Source organism: Bacillus rossius, chromosome 3 (assembly GCF_032445375.1).
Source record: "Bacillus rossius redtenbacheri isolate Brsri chromosome 3, Brsri_v3, whole genome shotgun sequence".
NCBI lineage: Eukaryota > Metazoa > Arthropoda > Insecta > Phasmatodea > Bacillidae > Bacillus > Bacillus rossius.
The window spans coordinates 26,567,268-26,587,156 of NC_086332.1; the positions used below are offsets into that span (position 1 = coordinate 26,567,268).

General features: G+C 40.8%; 2 protein-coding genes across 3 annotated transcripts in view; one reads left to right on the top strand and one right to left on the bottom strand.

Moving 5' to 3' along the window:
* The window catches only part of LOC134530414 (Kv channel-interacting protein 1-like), a 286,452-nt gene that overhangs the window by 201,527 nt on the left and 65,036 nt on the right, over window positions 1-19,889 (bottom strand). The window lies entirely within an intron of this gene.
* LOC134530412 (venom allergen 5-like) overlaps window positions 1-19,889 on the top strand; it is a 131,915-nt gene that overhangs the window by 100,859 nt on the left and 11,167 nt on the right. Inside the window, exons 2-3 of one of the 2 annotated variants that reach the window (XM_063365216.1) lie at window positions 10,098-10,316; window positions 15,152-15,270. In XM_063365216.1, the coding sequence (XP_063221286.1) occupies window positions 10,298-10,316; window positions 15,152-15,270 (138 nt within the window). In that variant the 5' untranslated portion in view covers window positions 10,098-10,297. Of the gene's footprint in view, window positions 1-10,097; window positions 10,317-15,115; window positions 15,271-19,889 lie in introns of both variants that reach the window. The other variant, XM_063365215.1, reaches the window with a different exon arrangement.

Sequence of the window (19,889 nt, forward strand, 5' to 3'; positions counted from 1 at the left end):
AGAGTGTTAATTAGTCCCAGATTTTAAACTCCTTTTTAAGTATATACCGTAATATTTTTTTTTAATTTCACTACTGAAATAACTACATTTTCACTCCTAATGATAAAACTTTTGAAAAATATTGAAAAGGAGTATTTACATAGTTTTTATGTATACCATTCCAATCAACTATCATACCTCTTGATCAGTGGCGAGGCGTGAAGTTTACATGAGGGAAAGCAACAACTCCGTTCACCCCAAAACATGGTGAAGGGAGGGGGGGGGGGGTCCGGGGGCCCTCCCCCGGGAAAATATGGATTTCAAGGTACAAAAGGGTGCTATTTAGGTAGTTTTCTTAACTGAACATTGACTATTCCACAGGTAGAAAAATTTACACTTTTTTAAAATTATAAACTTTTTTTGAAAAATAATAATGTTTTTGCATACATTATTCTGATAATAAAATACCTACTCTACATTATTTATATACTAAGTGGGAGTGTAGTATCATCGACATCTGGTACAAAATATATAAACAGACAACACATGGCAAAGTAAGTACTTAAAATAAAGAGAAGAAGCTCATAAAAATGTACTAGAATAGAAAAAATTAAATGTTGGTATTTTTTGTACCAACACAAAAGAAACTATCTTCATACGTGATCAGAAACTCTGTTAACTGGTACGTGGTTATTCACAGTCAGTCCAGCGAGATTGCAACTCTCGAGCTGGGTTACCGTATCCGCCACCCGCGGGACGCGGTCGGTAGCAGTTGGCACTGCTAAGCCGCCTCCCGTACGCCCACAAATCCCCCACGCACTGCCAGCCTTTGGTTACCCAATAGGGCGCAGGGAACTCCCAGCCAACAGCCCGCGAGAGAGATGCGCGCGCCCTGAGAGACGACCGCCGACTGAAACGCCACCTCGCCACCTGCCCTGCCGAACTGTAGCGGACATAGCCGAAGCAGTCGGCGGAAGAATTCCACCGTCTGCTTCGGCCATGTTCGCTTGAGTTCGGCAAGAAAGCGCTACCTTCGTAGCTTCTACCACGTGTTTTTACAGCCAATCCCCTCCTCGAACCTTTGTACCCTGCCACCCCCCTTCCGAAAGGAAACTACTGCGGCAGCCTTCCTGCTTAAAGCGGTCCTACCAGCGCTTCTAAACCTAGCAACGCTTCTAAAACAGCATGTTTTGTGTGTCGACTAGTTATTTTCTTATAGCGCACAGCGCACAGTATTGGGTCCCAAGAAGATAATGTAAAAAAGACATACACCTAACTGCACGAGCCAAAGTAAAATACTCTTCTGAATAAAATATTTATTTAAAAAATACATTGTCTGCAAACTGCCTGGGAAAGCACTGCTTGCCTTGCTTTCCCTGACGAGACGCCACTGCTCTCGATTGATTGCCCTGGAGATGTGATTTTATTATAAATACTCATTTCTCCTTTTCACCCCCTTCGCAGTAAAAATTCGACAAAAATATGACAGGTAACTCTGTAAGCATTTTATACATGCTTATTTTACTATCGACAACTAAAGTCAATTTTAAGACATTGATTATTATTTTCCACATATCAAATTTACACCAATTAAAGGTAAACATTTCAAAATGGTTAAAAGGTAAAGGTACAGTTTTATTATATATCATTCATCCCCAATATTTGAAGTTCTTTTTGTTTAGTTTTGAAAATACATTCTTAGTTGGAAATAGTTTTTGGTTGAATATTAATTTCAGTTTGATATCAGGATTTAAAAAAAAAAGGAAAGGAACGAACGATAGAACTAACGAACCTGCTAATTTGGTCCAAAGTGTGTCAGTTCGATAACATGAGATTATAAGATTCCCAGAGGTATTGCTGTAGTGTATCATATATTCAGTGCTAATAATATACTATACTATTAATGCGTCAGCGAGCGGGTTCCGAGATTATTGACGAGCACTGAAAACACTGATGAATCAATCAATCACGTGCAACAACGGAAAACTTAAATTTAAATTACTTAATCTGATTCAAAACTTGTTTCAGAAGGCTGTAATACTGGGGCAGAGTTAGAAACTGCTATTTGTACCAAATTTTATCACTGTAATATCAGGAGCTTATAGGACTCCAAGAGGTGGCATTGTTTGACAAAATATACTTTGCATCCTACTTATCTATATTAATAATAAAACTGTAAATTTATCTATAATATTTCATTAAATTCTATCCCTACAGTGGTAAAAATTATGGCTGTCTTTTATAACACATGGGTGCGTGTGAGCCACGCTCGTTAGAAGTGAAACTTCACAACATATGAGAATGTATACCGTGTGCAAGAATGCGAGTAAACAAGTATGAGAGTATTCAAGTGCACAGTATGCAAGTATGCATATGTATGTACGCAAATAAACAAGAGTGCTAAAATGGAAACATGTCATAGTGTGCTACGTCCGTTACACCCACCCGGCTGTAAAGAAATTTAAATTTAAAAAACTCACTTAAGTCTAATTGGACCCTGAATACTATACGATTTGATAATTTTATAGAGCAGGTGCTCTTCCGTAAACACAAAATTTTGATTAATGTATTTTTGAGTACTATCCGTCTCCAAAAACCTAACCTTACCAACCGTTAACACGATTTAACTGATCAATTTTTCTGGGTGTGAGACAGTAATTATAAAATATATGTATTCAAAATATTCAGTAATTAATTTGAACGATAAAAGCTAAACAATGAAGTACACAATGAAGATTTACAATTGTGACAGATGTGACGAAAAACCTCGGTGTTACTCTGGTTGAGAAGAAGTTTCATTTGAAAATATTAAATAATTCAACTAAACGATTAAATTAATCAATAAAGTACACAACGAATATTCGCAATGGTAACAAACGTGTTCATGAAAAACTTGCAGAATTTTTCATTTACTTCTAGTCTCTACTTTATTATTTGTTCTCCTCCTACCCTTCACCCTCCAACAAATAGTATTTTGAAACCCTGCGCCATTGAGCAATATCAGTTATTTCCGTTACCTTAACAACTTCCGTTACCCTCCCGGCCTGACAAAAATATCACTCCAATAATAAAAAATAACAAAAAAATGTACTGATTAAATTCCGAAGCTAATCAAGCGAAAGGCAAGAAACTAAATCAAAATAACGTAAATGAATATTGTAGTGTAGTTTTTATGTTCTTTCGAATTTCTACCGCGAAAGGGGAATGTTTGGCTGTATAAAATGGAATTGTAAATCCGATGATGATAATTTGGGAGCTAACGCGATGGGGCACTACAAAAAAAAATCTCACACCTGATATTCCACAGCTAAGGTAGTGAAAGGGTATTAAGTTGGTTTCTATAATAAAACTATTATCTCCGAATCGAATAAAGCTGATGTTAAAATTATGTATATTATGGAGAAATATTTATATCACGAATCTACTTAAGGTGAAACTAGAAAACTAGGGATGAACGATACTTTTTTCATTTTTTTAATTCAACCACTGAGGTGTTTGAATGAAGGAAAATTGTGTTTTATAATAAAAAATATATATCAAGTGCTAATAAATAATAATACTTAGGTACATCTTTCCTATTGAATCTATTTTGAAGACTTTATTAAATATATGAACCCAAAAGATCAGTTATAATTGGAAAGTAGCTATGAAAATCTATTTCCGCGATTACTTAAAGCAATACTGGCCTCAATAGCGAGCGTGTAAGGCGCGAGTATTAATTTATTTATGAATTTATCTACTGCCTACTTTAAGGTTTCAGTAAACATTAACTCTTCATTGTTATTTGTTTAAATTAATTAATAATAAAGACAAATCTAAAAAATATGTATAATTTTTCTCTTATCAGTGAATGGTGATTATACTACCTGTTTAGTTATTTTCATAGTTATAGCGTTAACGATGGCTACCACAGCTAGTTTAATAATAAATATATTGCCTTGCTGTGGAATAGATTCAATATTTTTTCACAAATTCGAGAGAAAAAAATATTAACAAAATATTTAATCTTCAATTGTTAGCTGATTCACGTGGCGAATTTCTTTAAAAACAAAAACCTTTTTTTTTGTAAACAAATTCGGAGTTTAATTGATTCTGACTCAGTCGCTTGGTAAAATCTAATTAAAAAAAGAATTTTTCAGCCATAACTAGAGAGAAAAAATTTTACCTGGAAACAGTAGGCTGTCGTGTAATTGTTTCACCAGCATGATAACAGCTATCAGTGAATGTATCAAATCCGACACGTGAAGGACCACGTTCAAACCGGATTAGGCGATTTTACCGGATGATCGAAGGAAAAAAAAGTAATTTAAACGAGAATACCAAGCGTGAAAAATTGTAATTAGAAACTTGACCCGCTAGAAAACAGGAAACGCTGTAGCCAACTGAAATGGAAACCGGCAATAACGCTAAACTCTGGGCGGCGGACTGAGGTCGACACGAGCGGCTTGCAGAATGCGCCGAAGCATAGAATATGCCGGATGTAAGACGTTCGAATGCACATCGCGACGTTCTCGTAACGCATTGCACCGATCTAGAACGCGATAATCGCTGTGCCGCTCCTGGAGCGCCAGATGCTAAAGGCTCGAGGGGACCCCCCCCCCCCCCCCCTACTCAAGGGCCACTCCTGGTTGGAGAGCACCGAGTGAGTGATGCACTGTTATCTCCGGCGAGATCCGCGGGCGGTCCGGAGACCCCAGGGCTCTGTTTGTCCCGCCGGAAGGAGACGATGTTAGCGATGAGCGCCGTTATTGCCGCGACGGCGATAAGAATGGCGGCCATCCGTCACGGTGGCCGGGGGTCCCGGACGGCAGCGGCATGCTAAATGCCGCGCCATTAATACTGCAGGGTTATCGGGCCGGCCGAGGGAGGGGAGGTCCCGGCAGAGTGCTCGTTAACCCGGGAGACGGCGGGCGCCTCTGCCACAGCTTCGGGTAAAAAAAAAAGGCCAGCACGAACCTGCTTTCTCTTCTCGGCACACATTTCCGACCTGGCGGACGTGACGTCTGTCTCGGCGTGTATATCACAGGCTCTCCGGGTCTTCTGAGGGCTCCCAGAGATGTTATGGACTTGGTTGAGAGCCTTGTGATACTCTTAGGAAGGGGATTCTTCTGAGTCAACCACAGGTCAACCGAATGGTTAAGGGGGAGGTGGCAGTGATGCTGGGATTGGTCGCCTCAGCCTCTCGCTGTAGCTCCTCCTCAAACACCTCCAAGTCGCGATTAAATGGCATATACATTTACTTATGACTCAGGGGAGCTCGTGTTGATGATCTAGCACTCGCCAGGGAGTAGTTTCCATCAAATCCAGCACGTTAAAAAAAAATGCAGTTGTAGCTGAGCTGTCTGTCTCGGTGTGTACAGTTCGTTCGGGGTTGGCTGCCTTTTCTTTAATTGCGAGGGTTACAGATCGAAAGACTTTCAACTGTTTTCATTCTGTAAAATTATTCTATTAATTTTCAAAATCTGGATTCCTTGAAGGATAGTACACAATTAGTGGAATGCCTGAAATCGATAGTGACTACCTGCTACGTAAAAGTGTAATTAGTTCTTGGGAATGACTATAACTGCACAATAAAAATGTCAATAGAAACTATGCTCTGGTTCTAAAAATATCTTACTATATTTGTGATCAATTTCAATAATAAGTGTTTTAAAAATGTAAGAACATAAAACTGTTCAAAAAGATATGTTGTCTTTAAGGTCGTCATGAGGCCACCTGAGCAGCGCGAGTGTGTTCTAAAGGTCCATGGACCAGCGAGGGGGCATTTTCAGGTCCCTAGACCAGCTAAATGGTCGTGCTAAGGTATCTGGAAAAGCGAAAGAAAGTTTTGACATCCCTGGACCAGCGAGAGAGTCTAGCTGGGGTCCCTAAACTAGCAAGGGGATCGGACTGGGATCTCTGAACCAGCGATAGGATGTTCAGAGGTTAAGGTTCCAGTACAATTTAAGTTGTCTGGTCAAGTGATAGGGTGTTGAAGAGGTGGATGGACCAGCGAGATCGCGTTCAGTAAGGGCTGTTTTGAGTACCCTGGACTTGTGCGTGTTCCGATGCCCCTGGACCAGCTAAAGAATCGTGATAAGATCCTTGGACCATCGAGATGATCGTACTGATTTTTAAGGTGACTGCATAAGCAAGATGTTTTTGAAGAGATGCCTGGACCGGTATGAGGGCTTTTTTTAGGTATTTGTACAAGCCAGATCCTTGGACTAGCGACTGATAGTTCTTAGGTTCTTGAACTAGCAAAGTGTGGTTACATGGATCAGCCAGAGAGCATTTTCAGGTTTCTGCATCAGTGAGAGGGCAATTTGTAGTTCCCTGGACCAGCAAGAGCGCGTTTTGAGGTCCCTGGAAAAGCTAGAGGTGTTCTTTGGTCTTAAGTCCAATGGGAGGTGGTTCTGAAGTCTCAGAAAAAAGATCGAACTGAAGTCCCTGTACAAGAGCATTTTGAAGGCACTTGGCTAACAAGCTGGTCATGCTATGGCTCCTGAACCAGCCAATTTTTTTTCTTAGGTCCCTGGACCAGAAAAAATTGCTTGTTTATTTTAGCGACAGGGTAATCTTTGGTTTATCGACTAGCAAAAAAATTATTCTGAGGCCCTTAGCTCAGCGAGAGGGCATTCTGAGGTCCCTGGAACAGTATCGAGTGTTTTTAGGTTTCTAGATCAATAAAATATGATTTTTGTTCCCTGGACCAGCAAGGATTTTTGGGTTTCTGGTTCAGTGAGAGGGCATTTTGAGGTTTCTAGACCACCAAATTACAGGGTGTTCTTAGGTTCCTGGAAGGCATTCTCAGTTCTTTGGACCAGAACTAGGGCGTTTTGTTTACCTGGACCATCAGCAAGAGTTTGTTTCGGTGTCCCTAGACAAGCAAGAGAGCTTTCTGAATTCTTTGGACAGGCAAGAGGGCGTTCAGAGGTCGCAGGAACAGTGAGTGAGCATTCTAAGGTACCTGGATCAGCAAGACTGCATTCTGAGGTGTCTGGACAAGCGTTCCATCATGCTGTGGTTCCTGGACAAACGAAAGGGTATGCTGATGTCTCTGGACCAGCAAGTGAGCATATTAGATTCCTGGACCAGAAAAAGGGCCGCCTGAGGTACCTGGGCCATTAAGAAGGCATAACACCCAGGAACATCATCATAACCATAAGAGGGCGTTCGTATGATCTTTGGACCAATAAAAAGGGCTATAATGTTCCTGGACAGGCGAGAGGGTGATCTGAGCTACCTGGACCAACGAGCGGGCGTTGAAGTTTCCTGGGCATGAGAGAGGGCATTCTGATGTACCTGAAGAAGCAAGAAGAGGGTCTCTGAACCAGTGAGAGTGTTTTTAAGGGTCCCTGGACAGGCAAAAACTCATTTTGAGGTTCCTGGACCAGAAACAGATTGTTTTTATGTTCTTAGATCAGCAACAAAATCCGGATGAGATCCTTAGACAAGCTAGAGAGTCTTCTGATTTCCCTGAACCAGTGAAAGTACATTTTGAGGTCCCTGGATCAGGGCGAGGGTGTCTCGTGTCTTTGGACAGACGAGAGGGCTTTTTGAGTTCTCTGGACCAGGAAGAGGGCCTTTTGAGGTCCCTGGCCCAGCGAGAAAGCATTATGAGATCCCTGGACTAGCAAGAGGGCATACTGAGATCCCTGCATAAGCAAGGGGACAGTCTGAGTTCCCTGTACCATCGAGAGTACGTTCTAAGATGTCTGTACAAGTGAAAGTGTTTTACTGAGGTGCTTGGACCAGAGATAGAACCATGCAGAGATCCCTGGGCCAGCGAAAGGATCGATCTGAGATCTCTGAACCAGCGAGAGGAATTTATGAGGTCCCTGAACCAGTGATAGTTCGTTCTAAAGTTTCTGGACGACCTAAACCATGGATCAAGCTGCTTTGGCTGAGCCTGTGAAGAAATATCCGCGGCTCAGACACTGATTGTCACAGCGGACAGTAACTACATTCTTAGAGACGCTAAACGGGCGCACTGCTGGCTCGGACACAGGGCCAGGTCGCGTGCTACGAGTTCCGTTGCTGGAGAAAGCTGTGCAGGGATGGCTAAACCATTGATTGAGAAGCTTTGGTTGAGCCTGGGAAGTAATCACTACGGCTCAGCGACTGGCTATCCCTGAGGACAGAAGCCACATTCTAAGAGACGACGCACGAGAACACTGCTGTCCCGGACACGGGTGTCTGCACCACTGGGTGCGTTGCAGACGACAGCCGGTGCGTCTGGCAGCCGCTACCCTTCTCGCTGCGTGTGCTGGCCCGCTCGGGTCGATACCCAATTATCATTCCTTTCTGTGCCTGATGCCGCAATCTCGTCGCAATCACCACAGCGTCGCCACAGTTTTCACGCAGTGAAATGTTTTCCTCCCTGAAAAAAAAAAATCATGATCTCGGGGGCTGCTGCTGAAGGGTAAACTACAGGAATGAATTTTTCTATGGTAATGTAATGTACAGCAAAATAAATCAGTGTAATCCATGATTTCAAATTAGGGTCATCTATGATCGTTTTCGCTAATGCATCGCACTCAAGTGGCTAGGCTCTCGGTTTCTGTTCCAAGAATATGAGAGGTCAACATGTTTTATGCAAGGAAATGTAACTATTTAATTTTTAACAGATTGTGTTAATATTACCTATATTCATTTCTGAATTGTGGCTGTCAGTCTAATGATGCACTGTTTTTATACTTTATTTTTTTTTTAATTTGAAGGAATTTCTGTCTCTTTTTGAAACAATTTTTTTTTGTAAATCTCGGTTTTTGATAGAGGTATTCCGTTCATTTTTATGTTCGGGCATAAAATCCCATGTAATATTTTCCGAACTCGTTTTGAACGGGGAATTAACAACACTGTGTTGCTGTTGCTACGTGGAGTTCAGAATCGTGCTCTATAGGGGCGACGCGGTACTAGGTTCATCAACGAGCTTTGCCATTAAGGTTCCTTCAGAATCTATCCCACGTGGGCACGAGGATCCTCGGAGGCGTACAATTGATCCCAGTCCCCAGTATGACTCGATTTCATGAGCACCAAGTCGACAAACGAGTGGTTGGGAGCCCGTTCGAATCTTAGTGTGACGTTAAACTATCCATTTACCTTCTCCGTTCTCACAAACCACCGAGGATCTTTCATGTCAGGTCGTAGCTCACGCATTCTGAAGCTATCGCATTAATTTTCTCCTTAAAATTGGACTCTCATTTGGTATGACCAGGGTTTGAATTCCGGTTTGGCCATCCTGATTTCGGTTTGCCGTGATTTACCGAAACCACTACCGGCTAATTCTAGCGATAATGGTTTCTTGTCTTGGGCCACATGCTATTAGCCCCTCCCCCTTTACAATTCACCCCCTCACACATTCACACATTATTTGGAAGTATGAAAATGATTTCGCTGGCGATGAAGCGAAAGGACTAAGTCAGTGGCTCGTCACACTAACAGCATCACTAATCGACTGCTAAGTAAATATAATTTTAAAAAGATAACATGCATACAATTACTATAATGAAATCTGAGATTTTAACCATAGTAATAGCTCATTATATTAATGTTGTCCGAACACAAACCAAAATGTCATATAATGTGGGATGTTAGTTGTTGATACCAAAAAGTTAAGGGACCCGCCTAGTCAGGAATGTATTTGTGGTAGTGAGACGGGATGATAAGTGCGACAGTCGCTGGTGCTTCTAGCTCGGTATCACCTCTAAGTGCAAGGCTCTGAACTGGCTCGCAGACGTCTCGGCGTCCATAAGGAAACTGTGAGATTTTAGTGGTGAACATAGCATTATATGTCGGAGTAATGAATATAATGGCGCAATTCAAATCACTTGAATGCTTTCAAGAGAATCTCTACCGTGTGTTTCATTGTTATGAAATTGTTCTTAAAACACATATTTTTTTGGCAATTTTAAATTTTCTAAAAAAAAAATACAGTTTATAAACTAGTGCGGAAACAGAACTGCTCATCCGGCCACAGCGTAATCTTAAATCCTTTTCTTAAAACAGACACCTTTTCAGGTATGTTTGAGCAGTTTTCATATCGCCTGGTTTTCTTCTTCTTCTGGAGTGCCCCTGCAGGCGCTGACTTGTGTAGTTTGAGCAGTTTTCAGATCGCCTGGTTTTGTTTTCTGCAGGCGCTGACTGGTGTAAGCTCGGCCGCCTGTGGCCTGGGAGCACACGAGTGTCCTCCACTCCCGGGGCCGGGCGACAGCAGCAGCGCAGAGCCGCGGGAAGCGAGGGCCAGCGACCGCCGGTGATACCTCTTATCGCGGCGAGGAGCTGGTGTCCCGGCAATCTCGTCCTGCAGTGAGCGCCGGGGTTTCGCGCGCGCAGCATGGGACCTCCGATAGACGGTGAGCGACCCGCAAACACCGCCTCCGTCTTGCTTGATTACATTCCCGCGTCATCGTCCTAGTTTCTGGTCTACCTCCACGGATATTTTGATGTAATTTCAAAACATATACAGTTTTGTTTTGTTAGTTTGGCACTAGATATATCCCATACATTTTCTATTAATTTTGAATGTCAGGCAAAAATTACATTATTAATTTTTTGTTCTGGTTTGTTAAGTTATTAGCCGTGTGCCCGATGGGAAATAATTTGATCCTCATTTTTTGATGAATTACCCAAAACGCTGGTACAACTGACTTTCATTTATAAACAGAAGCCTAAAAACCTTACCCCATATTTAACCCCCTTAGGGGATGTGATCCTTTCTAATTGCTCACCTACGTTATGTTTGTAAGCAACTCCTATGCAAAATTGAATTCTTCTAGAACCACCGGTTTAAGCTGTGCGTTGTATTTCAGTCAGTCAGTGCTAGAATTTTATTAAGTAGTCCGCCACCCACTTGTTGATTTTCTGTGCTTCCACAGCTGGGTAATTCATTTTCTAAATATGTACTAACAAATACTGGGAATTCAAACAAACTAAACAGGGCGCATAAATTCTACGGGCGAAAGACTGCCTGCTCAATTAAGTAGAGTTATCACACAAGGAGTAAACATGTACAGGGAGTCAAATGAAAACAATTTCCTTGGAAGTCAATAAAAATGGTAGTTAATATTTCAGTTAATAAATTATATGCTTCCTGAATTTTGATTGTTTCTGACTCACATTGGACTCCACTGCCCGTATCACAGGTTCAAAGTAGAATCACACGATCCCCCACCAGTCAATAATTAAATGGTTTATTTATTACTTAAATACTCGGTAAATATCTCCTAGCTCATCACCATATTCCTTCAAGTACCCATGCAGTTAACGATGTAACCTATTTCTGTAAGTGACGCGAGTTTTCTTATTTATTTAGGATTAACGTTTAGTTGTGGTGGTGTCATTATTCAAGGGAACATACAAAACAAATAAGGGATATGGTTCCTTCATATATGCATGACCGATTCACTCCCTAGTTCACATGCACTAGGTTGTTGGGTTTATTCGTCTCGTATCTTATGACCTCGCCGTCAACAGTACTGTGTCCAAGTAAAAAATATTTTTACCCTGAGCCTACAGGCGCAGATAGACTTAGAAAGAAGCTCATATTTATTTTGGAACGTTCTTTAACATTCTATATAAGTTTGGAATATTCAAGAAACTTTATGCACAACGCACTCTATATATAGTTTCAAAAATCTCATGCAGACAAAATGTTTCAAAAAGTTTTCATCCAGCATTTTCGATGCATTTCTGAGATATTCTCCTCAATAAGGACGTCACGGCCATGTGCTTGTCATTGTCCGGTGCAGTTAGGTATGTTCCGTGCTGCGCTGCTAGTGACAACTCCCATTTAAACAACATACCCATTCACCCCCATAAGATAAGCACTAAAAAATATTATACGCCCTTTGCGATAAAGGTTGCAGGTTGGTTTACAAAATAAAATTCAAACAAAAGCTATTGGTAATATTCAGAATATTTACAAAATTTTCAGGTAGGTTAGAAAAGGTATCACATTCAGGACCGCATTTTGGTCGTAATGTGCATTACGGGTTGTTCGTATCAGAGGTTATTTAAGTCAAAAGTTTTAGATAATATTTAGAATATTTGCAACAACGCGGGAGTGTTTAATCGTGTAGCTGCTTAGGAATTTATGATTTATTTTGTCTTTCAAACCACTTTTTTACGCCCTTAATTGTTGATTTTATCAAGAATATCTTTCAAACAAACATGTTTGATACTACCCTTACTTTTAAAAGGCATTACATCTTAAAGTGGCTGAAATATTGTTTATGTTAAGGAAACATACAATCTAGAATTATAGTGATACCGTTTTTTTTTTAACTTTCCATATTTCTACCCCTTTATGTATCGGTCTGGAAGTAATTTGTGAAAATAATGACAGTTATCGTGCCTATTATATGCTTATGTATGTATAAGAATAGATACGTACATAGAATATCACTTCTGAGTTGGCGATTTGTTGTGGTCAAGGGACCAACTAGGTAGATGTTCGAAAGTCGCACCGCGGTAACGATGGGAATCTCCCCAAGCCACAGATGCAGTAAGGGCCGAAGCAGGACGCGTGACGTCACCCCGGGAAGCAAGGGGCCCCGAGATAGCGGCTGCTGCAGTTCGTGCCCGCCGCAGGGACTTCCCGAGTCGCGGCGATGCGGAAGGTCAGGAGCGGTGTACTGCAGTGGCGCTCGGCGGGGCGTGTTCGACGAGAAAGCGTTGGAAATGAAGTCGTGCCAACTCTTCACTGGAAGAGTGTACTATGTCGCAGGGCAGCAAAGTGGAGGCCAAAGGTGGATTCACAGCCAAAAGAAAAAATGGCAGTAACATAAACATGGGTCGTGTGCACATGAAGTAACCTCCGTGATTTTGTATCTACTTAGTAATAAATACTTGTGCATGGGCGAGTGGTCGTACGCATAAGACGGAAATAAATATATATTTTTTTAATTTCTGTTTCAAACGCATGGCATGGCAGCCATTAAGAGCAGAGCATGATGGAATTTAAAAAAAGGAATTGGGAACTGTTTATGTTTATACTAGCGACCCGCCCCGATTTCGCACGGGTGCAATGCTGATACTAAATATACTACAGAATGTCTTTATATACAACGTTCACGGCCCCCCGGCCGGTACCGCCGCAACCGCTATGTCCCTGTATTTTAAATCTGTAGTATCTTCGAAAATATTCATTTAAATTACATGCAATAAATGGCCATATTGATCTATATTAAATGCACAATGTATTTAAGGTACTTAATTGGATAAAGATTAATGCTGTATTGCTAAAAATCGCTTCGTAAATAAGCCATTATTTCTCGTAAAAAAGTAAAAGATAAAAATGGTTATTGTGGGTTATCCCTAAGAGATAGACATATACCATCCAGGACGTTTTTGTAGACCTTTTTAAGGTGTACAATACTGTAGTACATTATTTTGACCTATCTCGTAGGGTTCATCCAGCGTTTGCAATGTAAGCGCAAAAAAAGTGTTTATTTACATCAAATTATAAACCTCTAAAATTATCAATGTTTCTCTTATATATTATGCATGTATTATACATATAACCTTCCTCTTGAATCACTCTATTAAAAAAACTGCATCAATATCCGTTGCGTAGTTTTAAAGATCTAAGCATACATAGGGACAGACAGAGAGCGGGAAGCGACTTTGTTTTATACTATGTAGTAATATTGTTTGGTGGCAAGATTTTAGCACTGCATTATATCGTTCAGGAAAATCCTTCTTTAAAATCAAGTCATCGTAATTATTTGGATAATTGACCCGAAATGAATGTACACAAATACAACCCAAAAAAATGTACGTTCCTTAAATAATGTTCACTAAGCATTTAACATAACTTATTATAACATAATAATATTTATGAGTAAAAAAGGTTTTACAGGCTGCAGATATGCTGTTGCTGAAGAAACATACTCAAAATAAATATTTACTTACACTTAATGCATATGTTAGATTCGTTGTGAAATCTCATGGGATTATGATTAACACATTATAAATCAATATCTAGTTTCACACCGTAGGTGTGCATGGTCGTGATCATGGCCTGCTATGCACTTGTAAACCAATTGTAACTGTGAACCCAGCTTTATGTGCCCGTCACACATCACAGCCTACTAAATTCCCTTGTGGTTACTTCGTGTGCTCATGAATGTGTCACGCTTATGGTTTGAGGGTCACAGATTCGATTACAACCAGTGAGAATGATCAAAGTGATAACCATCGAGCCTGTGTTCTGTTTTTTTTTTAAATCCTCTACAATCTTGAAGGTCCCGTCGCCTTAAGCTTACACCTGAGAAAGCGGAACGTAAAATTACATACTTGCACATCACTCCACTCAGGTGAACAGTGATAAAATAATAAATGGAAAATAACTAAGAAATTTCAAGGGTTAGATGGTTTGTTGGTTAAACATCAAAATCTGTAACGTTTGTCATTTGTATGCTACCGTTATCAGAAGCTAACTTTATTAAATACTGGTTAGCGATTGGTTATTTCAATGCATATTGCGTGGCTTCTTATGCAGAGAAAAAAAATGTTTGTACTTCTATACAAAAGATTCCTTTTGCAAAAAAATTGACAAGAAATAGTTATACTACATAAAGAAAGATATCTAACTTTGTATAGCACATGGTTATGATTATTTTTTAAAATATGAAATACGTTTTTTCGTGATAATACTGAATATTTCGCACGAAAACTGGCGGATGATTTTAGATTTTAATTGATGGTCACACAAGCATAATTTTTGTTTAAAATGGAAAATTACTCAAATATTAAATAACTGGGCTTAATTTTGTGTTATTAAAGTTATTAATGTGCGCAGTTAATACTGGAAAGCTAATAAGCTAATAAAAAACTTTAACTATTGGAGGTACTGGTACAACACAAAGGATAAATTACCGTGTAAGAATCTGAACCCAGTATTACTGCGAACATTATTTTGTAGTGATACGTTTGTTTTCGTGTAAATTTAAAAATCAACGATTATCTGAAAGTTTATATGAATATTTCTGTCACATTTACAAAAAAAAAATTACACGGTAGTCCTTAACAGAATGTCAAATCATGTAGACTACTCTCTAATCATGAGAGGGAATCTCCCGTCCTAGTGAACTACTCTTGCACCCAGTCGAGAGCGCGACGCGCGCAGCACCGACGCACGTGGTGTTCGCAGCTTGCGGCGAGGTGACGCCGAGGTCGTGTGCTGCAGGCAAGAAGCTGCTGGCGAGCCTCGTCTGGCTGTGCCTCGCCGCGTCCTGCCTCGCCGGCGACGACTACTGCCGCTTCAAGTGCAGCGGCGGCCAGCACACCATGTGCCTCTTCAAGCAGGTGTTGCCATCTGTAGCGCACTCACGCCGACTTCGATATTATATTAAAATATTTTGTACGTTCCTACCATAAGAGACATGAAATTTTTTTTTTCATTTTTTTTTTCCGGTACGAGGTAAGCATTGCACTCTACACACTTGGAAATGATCAAATCGATTTCATTTGTTCACTTGATAACACCATATTCTATCTTCTTCTCTTGGCGACCATGACTCTGTACCATGTCGATTTGTAATTGCCTACTTAACCATCATAGATTACCTGTGCTCCAACTACGAGGCAACAAAAATTGTGGAATGTGTTTATTAATGCTTTGGATCATACCCTCTAAAATTTGAGACATTTTGGACGTGCAGTGTTTTTTTTTTTTTTTTTTAACAATCGTTTTCATGAGTCCCTGCAAAAATAGTTGTTTACGAAGGTGACTGCCTCCACATTCGACAAAAAATCTCTGACCTCCGAGTGCAACTTTTAGCCTAGGGAACAAAAAAAGTCAATTGGTTTTAGATCTGGTGAGTAAGGAGGATGGTCAAGCAATTCAAACAGCAATTCGTAGATCTTCGCCATGGCTACCGCGGAGGTGTGCCTGGTGCATTGTCTTGGTGAGACAAAATGTTTTTTGTTTCTCCAAATTTGAACTTTTTCTAATATTTCTGCCTTTAGCTTGCCACGTAACGATGCGTATGCTCCTGTCATGTTTTTTCCCCTTCCTTTTTCAAAACATTCACCACTTTCCCGGCCAAAGGAACAGATTTGCCTTTTTTTGTAGCTGGTTCCCCTTTCGTAGTTTTTGGTGTCGCAAAGTACATAGTCACCCAAGCTGGTACAGCATGTTTGAATTTCTCTGTCCAAATAGTACTCTGGTAAATTATGGTGCAGAGTCCCAGTACGTCAATTTAGCATAGGTGTATTGCCTTTCAGAAACAAATATTCAATGACCGGTCGATACTCAATTTGTTCCATTTTCACATAAACATGCGCATCGACTCACGGAAACGATTGGTAAAAAACAAAAGCAAGTCCAAAATGGCTTAAATTTCTGAGAGAACATTCCAAAACTGAGCTAACACGTTCCCCAATTTTTGTTGACGATTGTTGCCATCTTCATGTCGAGTTCGGAAACTTTTCAGAAAACCCTCGTACAAGGGACAAAATTGAGTACTAGGGTTTCCAATCCAATCCATAATATAGTCCGGAGTATAGCATGTAACTAAATTTCAAACATTCTCTGTGAATACATATGTACCGAGCAAGGTGTGATATGCTTTAATTTGTAGTTACTAAAATTCGCTTCGTTTTGCGTAGAACATCTGGTTGATCGCGACGATTGCGGTCTTCCGTTGGCGTCATATTCGTTGTTGATATCGGAGCATTTTTTCATTACTGTGACGCGTGTTTCTTGAGTGCGCAGTGGGTTACCTACGCCACAGGCTTCGGCATCGCTAAAGCAGTAACTAAAGAGAATTCGTGATGCGAGGACGATGTTGGACACCAGCCGGCGCGGTCGCACCAGGCCGGACGAACGTCTTCCAGTTTGGTGGACTCTTTACGGCTCGAACTCGCCGAGTGGACAGCGGGCAGCCCTTCAGTAGTACGTGGCCGATCATCTGTTTCGTGGGCTCGGGTTACAGCTTGTAGGCACGTCTCATCACGCTCTGTGGAGTGGCGAACAGACGTTGGCAGACCTTTCTTCGTGCGTCCGTTAACTGCGTTGGGGCGTCTTGACAATAGCTGTTCAAGTTTTATGGCACCCAAGACATTCCTTAAAAACCACGACTCGTTCAGAAGAGACTGCACGCAATTTATCAGCGTACGACTGCAGCGGTAGGACGTCGTAATAAACACACGTCCAGAAGTCGTTAACAGGTTAAGTCCTTCATTAATGGTGGTGTGAGTATGTATACACCAAAACACTGTCATCTTCCAAAATCAAAGTCCACAAAAACGTTTGACTGTTGCCCTCGCTCAAACACACGTCGCTCCCAGCCACACTGTTGCCACACACCACACACTATTGTATGCCCTGAACACATGAAAAATTCAAGTCCTGGCGAATATCAATTAATTAACACTTGTAACGACCGACTCTGAAAATTTTAAGTCCCAATTGCTACTGACAACCTCTTCAACATTTGACTTTCATCTCTCACTCAGGGTTTACCTAGGCTAAGACCATGTAGTGGCGGCGACTGGCAGACAACAGCAGGCGAGATTGACGGTGTAGCGGTTGGGAAGGTCTCCCTCGGGCGTAGCTCCGACGTCACAACATGTTGTTCGGGGCGAAGACTCTCTCTTGTCCTCCAAATGGAGGGTATATATACTCTCAGAACCTCAGCCGATGACAAACTCGAACGATCTAGAGGCATTAAACAGGAAGCGCCGCTCGTGACCAAGCTCGCGGGCACGAGTCTAGCCGAAGCTGCCCGAGCGGCTCCGATCTGCTCGTCACCGCGCGCCACGTTCATGCGGAGCGCGCGCTGCGTTGCGGGTGGCGTCCTCGCGAGTGCAGGGGCAAAGTCATATAGTCTGCATAACAAAATGTCTACGTTTCTGTGCTCACTGTTAATCTGTCAAGTCCTGATGGATTTTTTTTTTTTTGTGATTTTGGCATCACAGTTTCAAGGTTTTTTCTGTTGATTCCTATGTCTGTTTCGTTTTGTAATTACATATGTCCAGTGTTTTTATCAGTTTGTGTCGCTTTGTTTCGTGTAATTCTTTTTCTTAAGTTCGTTGAATGGAAAATTAGATCCATTTGAATGAAAATTTACCATTTTTTTTTTTTCAATTTCAATGTGCTGCATGCTCGTTGGGCGTATGCCGTGTAAGTGTTTGCGACCAGCAGCACTGTTGGCTGGGTTAGTGGTAGAGCGAGAGAGAGGGTAAAGGGGTGACCCCAGCAGTTAGTCCAGTGGCTGTATTTCCCGGAAGCTTTCAGAGCACTCAACGTATTTGGTTATTTTGGCAACTAATACTACCCCGCCCCTCCCCCAAGAGGACAGTGCTTCACAGAGATGGCAGCCACCGAAACGTCGTGTCTTAGCGACGATTGAAACTGTTCAACTTTTGATAATAATATCCTACATATTTGAAAATAATTTTTACTGGTTTTCAATGTGGATACTACTTACTATATACCTTTTACAAAACTATTCTGTTGCCTTTCCTGTGCACCATTATGCATCTTGCAACTCATTAAAAATGTAAGTAATTATTAGTTGAACATATGGATCTTTAAGTGGCATAATTTTAATCACATGTTTTGTTCAATATGCTATTAGAGTTATATTTTTAATTTTTGAAATCATACTGATAATTTTGACTAAGTATAGCCTAAATGAAACCTTTAGAATTAAAAGTTGTTACAACTGGCTTCTGCATGACAAAACTATAATTAGGTATTCAGTAATATTTGCATAAGCTCGGTTAGTACAGAGATAACGATATTTTAACTTACCCATCTCTGTTAGTAGCGCACTTCAGTAGCAGCACGCAGTGTGCTGTAGCGCAGGAGCTAAATCCGTTTTGCAGAACTGGCGAACTAACGGCGAACTTGAGTCACGGTCGGGCGGTTAGTATTCGAGGATACAACGGCGCAACTTCACTTCAAACATGCAGCCCAGGATCGCTGAAGTCCCTTCAGCATCGCTCTGCTCTGCGGGAGGAAATGCTTGATATTCATGATACACAAATTTACGTGCTGTAGACGCGGTATTTTTTGTAGTACATCAACCAGCATAGTGTAGAACAGTCCGACGCTGAATATGTTTGATATACCTTGAGCTGACTCATATACATCTAAGAATCATATAAACTAATCCTCAGTTATTTTAACAAATTTGTAAAAAAAATAGTTTTACAAGAATAAAAAAATAGCGCCCTTAAAAAAAATTATTCAGAAACTTTACCTGTCGGAATTTCGTGCCTTTTGCATGCTTATAACTTTATTTTCTTTACTAGATGTGCTCTCGATTTCGTTCACGTAGAACTTCATGACGGTTCATCCTGTTGCATGGTTTTAGAGCGTGTGTCCTGCGGACACTGCTTGAGGAATGTGATCCCAATAAAAATTCTTAACTCATTAAACTGAAAATAATTTTATATTATTTTATGTTAATCGTCAAAAATTTATAACACCAGTATCAAATAAAAAGCAATATATGGTTTATATACAAAAAATATATAATATTTATACTCTTTGCCATGGAAGTCCACAGGCAGAACTCTCTTGCACTGCTCATTTTACATGCCCCTCCTCAAGGGTACGCCAATGCAGCGCCTTGAATGAAAAAAAATGCAATAGCCGTTGCGATGGAGACGAAGAAAGCAAAGTGAAGTTTCATCAAGAAGTACCGAAATTTAGCCATAAGGTGGGTTTTTCTCGAAATCTCACGTTGACAGCGACATCCCTCGGGTTTCGAAGGTGACCAGTGTGGGATATTTCATCAAGATCGGAGTAAACCCGTGGTTCTGTATCAGACTCAAACAAGCAAGCGGAAACTATTGTTTATCTGTACCTCTGAGGCGTAAGACACTATGTCACATGAACCATATTTTTTTTTTTTCATTAGAGCAGTTCAAAGAAATTTTTTTACAGTCCCTCACTTATTTATTCAAATATT